Source organism: Anticarsia gemmatalis, chromosome 7 (genome assembly GCF_050436995.1).
Source record: "Anticarsia gemmatalis isolate Benzon Research Colony breed Stoneville strain chromosome 7, ilAntGemm2 primary, whole genome shotgun sequence".
Taxonomy (NCBI): domain Eukaryota; kingdom Metazoa; phylum Arthropoda; class Insecta; order Lepidoptera; family Erebidae; genus Anticarsia; species Anticarsia gemmatalis.
In genome coordinates, this window is record NC_134751.1 from 7,149,643 (window position 1) to 7,162,287 (window position 12,645).

The 12,645-nt window shown below is 35.6% G+C and overlaps 1 protein-coding gene across 1 annotated transcript in view; it reads left to right on the top strand.

Moving 5' to 3' along the window:
- Window positions 1-2,241, top strand: part of LOC142974447 (semaphorin-2A-like) — a 54,370-nt gene extending 52,129 nt beyond the window's left edge. The window contains exon 14 of the mRNA XM_076116773.1: window positions 115-2,241. Within this exon, the coding sequence (XP_075972888.1) occupies window positions 115-189 (75 nt within the window). The 3' untranslated portion in view covers window positions 190-2,241. The remainder of the gene's footprint in view (window positions 1-114) is intronic.
- The last annotated feature ends 10,404 nt before the right edge of the window (window positions 2,242-12,645 follow it).

Here is a 12,645-nt window from a genome sequence, read left to right on the forward strand (position 1 = left end):
ATTTCTCCCTGTTTCTATTAATATTTTCAGACAATTTACTCCTCGCCCGTCGTTCAATAGTCCTCCAATATTGTGATGCCTGAGAAATGTATTTATAGTCATTGTGTATTTCAGCAATGCTCCAAAAGCCTGAATGCATCGAGCCAGCAAAACAGTATGTCGAACGAGATCGTGGCGTCGCTACGGTGATAGGGCACAGCTCGCTAGTGATTAATGAGCGATTACACACACCGAGCCACGCTAACGTAAACTAGCCGATATTTCGCAGACACAACCCTCACGCCCTTACTACGAAATCATTCCCTTCATTTCACGATACAGATACGGATTATTTACGCTTACTTAAAGCACACTCAAACATTTTTTGTCAACAAACTTGTCGAAACATTGTAGTAGTGACGTTGCGTCTTCTGTTTTAAGATGTACGACACAACATTACTCACATAAATCCAGTCGTTGAAATACTGAACATTCTCACAAGACGAGCTGAGTGACGAGTTTCAGTAGTTAGGGAGCGAAACTAAAAGGGGAACGATAATGTAGTGAGGGGATGATCTGTTAAAATAGATTTGTTGTCCGTTCCGAAGACTGCGCCGTGATGGATGGCTGACTTCTGTTCAACTTTCGCCTACAACTTTTTCCTTTGTTATCAGATAAAGTATCGCATAGTTTATATTAGTTATAAGTAATCGAGATTAATTAAAATATTAAAGAAAGCGACTGAGTATAATATAGTGAGGACATTGTCTCGGCGAAAAAAAAGCGCTTCGAAAACGCGTCGTGGTACCGTTCGCCTTTGCAAAATTCTACTGTAAATATGTGGAAAATGTCAGACTATAAAGGTGTGATGCCACCTATATAAAATGCTGTGATATCAGTTCTCATTGGATCATTGTGCTGGCAAATGTTTATTATACGTTGTGATAACCTATCGTCGCAGTTATTATGTACATTCATCAGCGAAATTCACGTTGCTTTTATTTATGTCAGAACACAAATTAAGATTGCACCAATAATCAACTTAAGTTAAGTGTTTACAAGCAACAGATAACTACAGTAATAGAAATGTGAAAGTTCCTTGTGTTAGCTAAGTTCATAAATAACGTTTGAGTTCGGTGCAATCGATTCGAAAGTACTTGACAAGTGAAGTAGGTAACTAAAACTTATTTATAGGAGATAACTTTGAGAGTATTTAAAATAAAGAGCAATACAAACGCCAACTTAGATGTAAGATAATAACGATTGTATAATGAGATGCTTATTTGTTTGTACCGTATCAAGTGTTGATGCGTAGACTAGTAGTTCGGACCGTTTGTTTATACGTTTGTGTTGGAGTAGGCTGACTGTTGCGTGTTAAACCTCTGTTCCACATTGAACGGTTATGCGGTTTATGTTTCAAAAAGTTGTTATTGATTTATCGCCATAAAATGTAATTTTAGGCCCGACTTCGGACTTCGAAACCGAATTTAATAGTTGGTCGTGTTTTCAGTTGAGTTTATAATAATCTCGCTAGAATAGTGCCTTGTGAAGCATGCTTACATTATAATAAATATAAAACTTATTAAAATTTATTGAGTAGATAATATTTTTGTGTACTGTGCAGAGAAATTTGATGATGATAGTTGTTAAGAAATTCAATCGTAAATAAAGCAATAAACGTTCCACTGAATTAATAGTCACCAGTATTATATAATAATTATATGATCTGCAGAGAGTAGATAGTGATGTACTCGAGGAAATTGTTAGTGTTTAAGATATGAAAATGTATTATTTGTATGTGTATGTTACGGTTACGGTCCTCGCTTACTTTGTCCTGTGACTTGTTATTTATTGTTGTGGTGGCCGATGATGATTAGGTTTTTGGGGGAGAGAGTGCGTAACGCAGGGAAGACAGGGGGATTATGAACAAGTACGATATACCTAGCAGCCACGCATCCGCTCCAATGTCGCCTTGTTTAAAAATAATTGTACGCGTTGCATGTTATTAAATACAATTGACGTTTTCACAATGTGACATTGGATGTTTTATTAATTTTTATTTATTTATAATTAGAATAATATTTTTTTAACTATGCTTCAGTTTTCATTACTCAGATGTTATTGTATAAAAATATTGTAAATAATTATAAATGTAGAAGAAACGCTATGAAATATGTTTATTGTAAAATATATTACTAAGTTAGATTGTAAGCAATTGTTTTATAAAAGAAACATGAAAATAAATTATTTTAGATCTAATAATTTGTTTAACTTCGTTTTATTCCACGAACAATTAGGCTCTACTTTCATTAACGTTTTCAACGTTTCTTAAAAATACTTATTATATGATATAGTGACTAAAGTTTCGTCGTAAAGGATTGAGAATTTGAACGTAGGTAGCTAAAAACACAAATTCAATTATTAAGCAAGGCGTCAAGTTTTATAGATAAAATAAAGTTTAATAGTTATATTCATATAATGTCAAAACTTAAATGTACTTTACTAATTTTAGTTCTTCAAAAAAATTACGCGCAATTATAACTTGAATTCTCAATAATAAGCTGTTCTTATATCTTTTTACGGGCAATCAAACCGTAATTTGGGTATCGTAAACGGCGCCTGTCTTAGATTGGCGAACATCATAGAATTTAATTACTGAGGGAGACTGGAATAATTGGCGACTCGCCTGTAATGGCCGCGCTTTACGGCCAAATTAATAGATTTCCGCTGCGGGACCCGCTCAACCTCTACTGAACTCATTTTGATATTAATTGTTGACCTAAAATCACTCCACTAATGTACTTTAATAATTGAAATGGTCAATTAATTATAAACTGTCACGCCGATACATCAATATTCACGGATTATTGAACGGGATACTAGTCATGTCCACCTATTAATAAGATTAATGAATTATCTCTTCATTTCACTTGATGTGAAACAAATCGAGGTCAGAGGCTCAGTTATACCTAAAGCCTATAAATAATTCTATTGGTGGAACTATTGGCGCCGGATCGACGAGACTTAGTTGCCGCTTTATCGAACATATGTACGAACAGATTCTTACTAGGAAAGTTAATTAATTACATAAGCCACGGGTTGGTAAACAAAACCATTATGAAGGCTATGAATTATGAACAGGTATGAATATATTCAGGCCGAGTAGTTAATCAAATTTGGTACAAAAATGATTTCGTGAGTGGACGTGTTTTTATTTTATAACATGGTGAACAGTATTCATTTAACGCGAGCTTGTGTAGGTAGGTACAGACAATAATTCCTGCTTGACGTATTGAGCTCCATAACTCACGGTGCGGAATAAATTTATTATGAACTTTATTTTACTTTTTGATTGCATAGTTCAGGGTCGTCCATTGTGGGGTTAATGGGGAAGGCCCGCTTTTTGCAGTGGACATTTACTGGCTGGTAAATGTCAATTGCAGATCGTAACGTAAAAGAGTAAACATTAACGCTGGTGTTTACCAAACAGAATGTACTGCTGCGTCGTTGTTTACTCTTTACAACATTATTTGGGACGACTACTACCCTCTTTTAGGTATGTATACCTAAGTATGTTTTACAAAAAAAATGGTAAGTGTCATTAGTAAAACTTTTCATATTATTATATTCCATTACCATACCTCGGCCTTGTTTCGATATCAAAGCGACAGCAAGCATTACTTGCTTAAAATTTTATAAAACATATTTGCACTGGACCTGCTTTTTGGCTGTATCAATAAGACTTTTTAACATATCTTAACACTCATTAATTAGATATATTAAAAGATTCTAGTCTCTCGAATACTTTTTAGTCTGATGGACCTACTGAATGACCATTGACGATCAAGGTAATTTAACCACAACAATACTCGAGAAACAATGAAATGCAACAAAGAAAGCATGTCAAAGCAATTATAAAATGTCAATGAAAAGCCTGCAATACGTAAACAAATTAAATAAGTTACCGCAGTCTAACCACAACAGCTTGAACTATTAAAATTAAAACCGCGCAAGGCATGTCGAACTCATTTAAAGTTTTCATTTAATGTAGTATAATTAATTCGTAAAGTCAGTGTGTGCCGGGTTTGATGCAGTAGTGCAAAGTCAACTAAATGCCAACACAACTTTGGAGTTCCGTAATTGCTTAAGACACAAAGTAAAATGCGCTATACACAGTTCTACTTTACTATTGAGCTATTGTGATTTTTGATTTTTTTTTATTGCCTGTTATTGGGGAATAGAACTTTGGAGCTACTTTTTTTTAAACCTTATAGTCCATTGAAATGTTACAATTTGAGGGCCGAGTATTGCATTTCTTAGAGGACGCAATTTTATTTTTGGGACATGTAGGGGGGGTCAATAGAAGCTTAACTTGAAGTTTGTGGGGTCGCCACCCTTGTCCCCCGGCCGCCATCTTGGAAAAGGTGTGGAAACACTTTTTTCGCTATATCTTGGAAACTATGCGTCTTACAATAAAATTGTAAAGCATAATTTGTAGCAAATTATTTTGTCTACAAATATGTTTAATAACTTTTTGTCCTATATTAACAATTAAAGAAGTTATAAGCAAAATAGTGAATTTTTTTTTACAAAAATTTTCTTTCCGAATCCGGTCTATTACGGAGCGCTGTTACTGAGTTTCTAATTAATGAAATTAAAAAAAATATAGGGTAAAATTTTCCTCGCAAAATTCTCTACAAGATTCGTCTGAGTTAATTTTTTTTAATATATTCATATCAGCTTAGCCTTTTTTCCAAACTATGTTGGAGTCGGCTTCCAGTCTCACCAGATGCAGCTGAATACCAGTGTTTTACTTGGAGTGACTGCCTGTCTGACCTCCACAACCCATTTACCTGGGATATAAAACGATACCCCTCGTTAAGACTGGTTGTCAGACTTTCAAGCTTCTAAGTACTGTTAACGGCTGTCAAATATCTTCGAAAATGACAGCTGGGACCTACAATTTAAAGTGCCTTCCGAAATAGGGAGGAACTCGATATGTGTAAGATGGTCACCCATCCACCAAACAACCTCGGCAAGCGTAGCTTAACTTCAGAGACCCATCCGCGCGGCTGGCGCTAAAAAAAGTTATAGAGCAATAAAGAAAATAACTATAAAAAAAATTGCACTTTTTTGCTTATAACTTCTTTAATTGTTAATTTAGGACAAAAAGTTATGGAACATATTTGTAGACAAAATAATTTGCTACAAATTATGCTTTTACAATTTTATTGTAAGACGCATAGTTTCCGAGATATAGCGAAAAAAGTGTTTCCACTCCCTTTTCCAAGATGGCGGCCGGGGGACAAGGGTGGCGACCCCACAAACTTCAAGTTAAGCTTCTATTGACCCCCCCTACATGTTCCAAAAATAAAATTGCGTCCTCTAATAAATGTAAATCTCATGTAACATTTCAATGGACTATTAAAGAATTCTTTATTTTAAATAATTGAGGTAAATTTTTTCAATTGTTTCATCAGAATACTCTACATTGATATTTTGGGGATATTTTAGGTAACGCCCAACAATTTAGTAGAGAGCCTTGTATTTAAGATTCGCGACAGGCAGAAATCAGAATTTAGAATAATAGTGACCTGCAGGATTTTGAAAAAACACTAAATTGAAAATTATAATCCTGTCAAGATATTCTCGGGCAATACCTTTCCATTTCAACAACGCCTCACTCGAAGGTTTATCACAAGTTATGTGCGTCACTAATCTCGCTTTACCTCAAACAAAAGTTACAAAAATAGTGAGCAAGAATATGATTACCATAACATTCGACATTTACACCTAATTTCCACTTCGATTAGCCTTTGACCGCACATTTTCATCCACGGTCTCAGGTCTCAAATGCGGCGAGGGGCCTATGATTCGTTACGACTAATTAAATTAAGGATCGGGGTATAAAGTTTTGTTGAGGGCATAATCTGTGATTTAGAATCAGTTGGAACGAGGACATAAAGCCTAAAGGAATATAAGCATGTATTATAAGCAGTGATTGAACGAGTTTTGAAGGGAGCTGCAAGCTCCGGAGTTGCGACTGTTTCGTTCATTCAAAGTATTTATGCGGAGTTTTGTAGACCTGCAATACTGACGGGCCATTGGTACTGAATCTGCAATCATTGCTCAATTCTGTTTATAAGAGCTTGGTTTTATTATAGGTTGCGAATATTTTTATAGATCTAGGTTATACATATAATGCAATGAACAGCAATACGTAAGAACTGTAATATAAAGAATCATACCATCTTACCTCTAAGTAGGATACTAGTAACTAATTTTAATTTAACAATTTATTTGCGTTGCTTTTAAATCTTCGCTATTCCACTAAACTACATACAATATGCGGCATTGGTGGACGTTGAGCTGTACCATAATCCCAATATTCTTTTTACTTTGAAATGATTGCACTCTAGGGTCCGAAACATTCAAAACATTTTATACAAAAATAAACAGCACTTTTTTGGTGAAGAATTTTTCGTAATAATTCTTTTAAAACTTAAGTAAGTGGGTGTAGTTTGAAACCGTTCAGAATCGACAACATGTGTACGTTTGTTATGCGTTGCTTTCTTATTTCTCTCGGCGCCCAACGAACCGCATAAATTACCGCTTTCCTGCGACTCGTTGAACGCTGCTTTATTTTTTTGTACTAAGACCGCAACTTAATTTATAGCTTAACAAAAGTAAAACTACAGATATACATGTTTCTGTTCTAAGCTGGTGTCATCACAGAATCAAAATAAACCTTTACAAAGCCGTCTTAGCAGTTAAGGCTCAGAGGCTGTGTCATCATAATAAAATGCAAATTGACACAGATTTAATCCGGACTTATACCGCTGAGCCTAATAACTGTTAATAATCCGAGCGGGGCACAAGCGAACATCCTCGACCGGCTCACAATCACACACCTACTACTTGTTTCATGTTTCTGTTTTCACGTGATCTCTGATTATTTGGGAGCTTGGTTTATGTCGCCTTTTTTGTTGAAAACGAAACATTCAAATACGATTCTTTTGTGGTTATATCGTGTTTAACCCAGTTAATTTGAACCTAACATAAAAGCATGAATTGGTACAGTAAAGTATAAAGTGATACAATCATTGTGTAGAATAATTATTACAAATGATACTTGAACAACTAATTAGAAAACAATACTGAAACTAATGCAGTACAAAGTGTAGCCGCAGCACTCTGAACGTAAGAGTAGGTAAGTAAGCGTAGCGTAGCTCGCTACATTACAAATTGTGCTTTAATGTTCGATTAGATACTTCAAAGTTACGTCGTCAATAGGCCGCAACTACTTACTAAGTAGTTTCAACTTAATGCTCTTCTACCGATGAGATGTTGCTTTGCAATTGCCATATAACCAAGGATTCTCGACGTAAATTATGCATATAGTTTACATCTCTATAATAATAATGTAGTCGCAAGTTATAACTGATTATAATTAAGCTAATAACATGAATTTATGACTAACATTACAATCAACGACTTACAAGAGGAAAAACATCACCGTCGCCAGCAAATACCTACCACCATTTCGCACAGCAATATCCGCCTGAATAACTAAATACAATATGTAAGCACTCTATTTACACAGGGAAGGAACATTCGGTACAAACGCAAACCTTCTCGGGATAGGCCGTATCGTTAGGAAGGGATAAAATAATGAAATGTAAATTAATACGTCATCTTGGATTAGGAGAGGATCGAGTTCTTTAATCCTATTAAGCCCGATTTGTTGTTAACGATAGGCTTCCATAACATGCCGAACAATATTCAAATCACTATGATTCTCAACTGGGTCATATTTGATCAAGCCAAGTACATACTAAATGAGCATCTAAATGAAGGAATAAAACGTCCAAGTGAAACAAGTATTTATATTCTGACGAAGTTAAGCGCTTCATTTCTAATGGATATGTAAGGCCTACTAATTAAACTTTTTTAATCTGAACAGCGGCAGCAAGGTGTCGACGCCTCGAGGCCTCTCGCCTCATCGAGATAGCTCTTTCTCAATTTAAGGATCTCGGGCAAGCCCTCTGATAAGCCCCAGATTTAGCGCTGAGCGAATTTGTTCGGGTAATTTACTTTCCAAGTTGCGAAGACAATAAAAGTTGGCGTAGGCTTTACTTTTGAGTAGCTTTATTTTGTTTTGTGTAATGAAGACTTATTTTACAAGCGATAAGTTTCTTTTTTTGTTGAAAGACCTTCATGTAAGTTTAATGTAACTTTTATAGGTTTTACTAAACAAATAATGGGATGAACAAACTCCGCACCAGCTGTGTACATCACAATCTTAGATCCTGTAGATATATACTTACGTATAATATGTATTCGCAGACTGCAGGTAAGTGGCCAATCTCCGTTTGTGTTACCTTGATTTATAGATCTAATTAAATACCTTTACGCAAACCATGAATTGTCTCAGAATCCCCGGTATTTCGTTTCCATCTACCGATGTAATAAGCGACTATGTTTGTGTTCTTGTATAATTATACAACGTAGACGAATTTAATATAAAACAGTAGCGTAATGGTGTTTACTGCAGATATTTATTACTGATACAATAAATAATGACCTGCAAATAAGGAGAGTTCATCAGATAGATGTTTAATTAAATTCTGTTGGTTATTTGCTATTATTATTTACTTTACATTAATATCTACGAGTAAATACTTTATTACAGCGTATCATGCATTGGAAGACGCAGAAATTGATTTTGTCACGACAATTTTACGTGATTAAATTACATACAGACATTACGTACATATTATTTTTGTTAAACCAAATAAAATAATTTATAAATAAGTACCAAAAATTCGCAAAATAATTAAACACGGTTCGCTATGCATAACATCTCTACAAACATACTTACACCCCAACTGTATTGGAAAATGACCGTTTTCTAACTTCAATGTCAGCGGACAGATTGTCGTAGCTGAAGTGGCCCATTGAGATTAAGGATGCACGTCACGGCGCCACCGGCCTGTCAGCCCAGACCTCATACGTCAACCCTTTCCAACCACAACATACCCAAAAAAGAAATATTTTTCTTTCGTAAAATACAAACAAATCATTGGGTACTAGCCTAAAACAACTGTAGCCGACCGATTCAGACAACCGTAACTATAAAATTTTAACACGTCCTAAAAATCCTAAATGGGATACAACTTTTTTAACAAGGATTTTAAGGCTAATAAAAAAAGTTGTTAAGCTTAAAAGACACTTTTTAACCTGATTTTCTTTGTAATAGACGCCTAAAAATCTCTATGTAGTTACCCTAATTAGGCGGGGTTTAAGTTTAATAAGGGGAATGTAGGGACACCCGTAGTTAAAGTTGATGTTTTATATCACCGCACTTAATTTCAGTGTGGCATTCAGAGGTTACAGTGTGATAGTCGGGTGACAGGGCTGTCATTGGCTCAATCTTATGTACACAGCAAACTGCAATAAGTGTTGTAAGTATATTGAAAACTTATTTTCGCATAAAATTTTCGAGTCATTTTGATACCATTGCGTGATGGTGTGACTCCAATTATGTATCTTCTTTCTCCCTTCAAATTACATGGTTTTGGCCAAAATTCTCAGTTTATACACACATATATCTAAATCACTCAATTAAAAGCTACGTACAACTTAATTATACAATATAATTACACTTAGTGTCAACCCTGTTTAAAGTTAAATGTCCTAATTTCTTTAAATGTGTGGTGACAGCCCTACGTGGGTCAACTCGGCGGGCGGTCGGTTGTCAGCCCCTTGCTGACTTGACACATCTCTTTCGGACCGTGTATATTGCATATTGGTGATATCCGACTTCGCGAAGATTAGCTTCGGAAACGTCAACAACACAATATGAGCACAGAAATCTGTTGTCATCAGAAAAAGTTTCGAATTTTAGTTTTAGTAGTAGTGATACTGTTAAAATTCTAGATAAAAGCTTTAAGTATCGAATTATATTAATACAAATTTGAATATAATAATGAAACTAAACAAAATATACTATAATATACAGCTTTAATTTAAATATTTTGCCGTCTAGTCATATTTCTCGACTTCATTATTTTGATATCATTACGTTAATAAAAGTATTATTAGTCGGCTACCGTGCCAAAGTCGCTAAATACGCAATAGGATTTAAAACTATTTTTTTATCATCTAAAATGACACGACTCCATATTTTCATTATAAAACATTATGTAAGCTCTTGAATTTTTAATAGTGCATTATTTTACAAAGTGTTATAACTATTTAGACATTTTGCATTAAAAAATATCATGCATCACTTGCTACTACAGTAAACATCCAAAAAGTGCAAATCTGCCTCCGGAAAGAGCCGGGAAGGCGGCGGGGCGTCCCGGCCTACTGGTCCGGAAAAACTTAGAACAAGATGACGTGGCCAACAGTTAATCAACCGGCAATAGTGACTAACCTACCAATATCGTGAAAGTAAAACTAGTACATTTTATTAACTAAAACATTTATGAAAAAAAAGTAACATTACCTACATACATTTTACCTTAAATTATATTAAGTCAGAAAGTAAAGTGTTGATTCCCGGTGCGGAAGATATTCTTGATGAGTAAACTCAAAATTAATATTTTCTGATACAAACTAAAGCTTTCTTGAAACCTTTCACGAAAGGTCAGTAACCACCAAGCACTCCATCCTATCCAAATACTTTTATTTATGTAGTAGCAAGTTCCACACGCTGATTCTCTAAGTAAACGCACGACAAACCGTACTCTTAACAGATTGCTATAATTACCACGATTGGCACATGGATTGATGATCGCACTACGCCGTCATTAGTACACAAGCGGATGTTGCCCCCAATCCTCTAATATCTTCCTTTAGTTTCCACTTATAACCGCAGAGTCGGCCCCCTTGCCAATCTTCAACACTCAGTAATTGCGTAATAAATGAAGTACCTACTGACAAAATCTGTAGAAAGCACTAAGAATTGTTTTTAATATTCAGTTAGCCGATTAGTGTGAATGGTGGTAATGAATGTCCGGTGTACGAAGTAAGGGTGTCACAGTCACGTGATGTGCCGTGCACTCACCCATGGATAACTGCCAATAACAGTATGTTTTACCCTGCCATTAAATTATGCTATACGTCTACGTAGCTCTTACTGCGTCAACCGCTGCAGCCGCATTTAAAACAACCCCTTTTACTGTAATTACTAGATACCGGGGTAAGTTTGACTCACGTAACACACGACATTTGTGATTTTGTATTTCGTAGTAACCAATTTAACACGCTAATGCCGTTTCTCTTTGCGAAAATAACGCCCATTACTAGTTTTATGTTCGTATTTGTAATAGAGCTGAAAACTTAACGTATCGATCGGCAATAAAATATAGGGTTGGTCGTAAAGAAGCCAATATTTTGACTAGCAGAGGCTGCAGAGGCGAATGTTTGTGTGTATCTGGTAGCGTTTTCCGCAATAAATCACCTCATGAGTGTGGGAAAATAGTTAAAGCGGAAGATGCGGTCTGCAAGTGGGCATCCGCGATACGCCCGATGCCCACAGCGCTGGCATTTACATACGTGTGGTAAAACTACAATATTTACTCCACATTTTATAAAATGCATGTTGTATTTTTCTAGCAGTAATAAATGTAAACTCGACATAATAAATAGCTTTAATTTTTCGGGTGGTCACATTGTAAGTAATCGAAAAGAAAGCCCCAACTTTTACAGGTAAAAAGTTTTGAGTGTCTCCTCATGGCTAAGGGTACAAAATGAATTATTATACTGTCTCATGAAAAAAAATCACTTCCCCAAGTAATGAAAACTCGAGCTGATGCGCTCGAGTGGTAGCACTCCAGTCCGGCGGATATTACGGCAATATATTTCAATTACACATAAGAAAAAGAACAAGTCGTTTGAAGTAGCTGAAAGGCCAGATTACAGTCGCGGAGGAAATAATAAGGAAGACCCCGCTAACGAGCCAGGGACGGCAACTTTTTAAAAGAAAACGTGTGGGGAAGAAAGATGTTTGTTGAGAGTGATTAAATTTCATAAGTATTATTATTCAGGTTGATACAAACATACTTCGAATACAAGAAGCTTTTCATTCCGACTCCCCGAGCGTATTTTAGTGCTACTCTCAAACAAGAATCTATTGGTTACCTTCGCTACCTCAACTTATACATACATACATATATATAGCTATAGGTACGAGTATTTTTGTTGTACAGGGAAGTTGGGTGCGAACGTAGGGCGAAGATTTGTGCGATTCAATGGAATTTAATTACTCGCTAGCGGGCAAGCCATAACGACGCAAAAATATTTATGTTTATTGTCGAGCTAATGCCTGAATGAGACCGCACGCGGACCGCGCGACGAGATGCACTAAATGTTCCTCTAATATTACATTCACAATCAAAGGCTCTACTGTTACAGCTAGTTAACAAAAATAAACACAGCAAAATGTCGCTGCTTTGCTGTCCAGCTGCAATAACGTGTGTAAAGTAATCACAGAATCTCTTTTTAATTTTTTTATTTCTAAACGTACACTCAACTCAAAATGACAAAACTTTTTTACTTGTTGTCCTGTCGGCTCGCATGTTTAAAAACAAACTCAAAACAAAGTTAACGAGGTCCGACAGCCACGTCTTTAAAATCGAACGAATGTCACACAGTTCATAT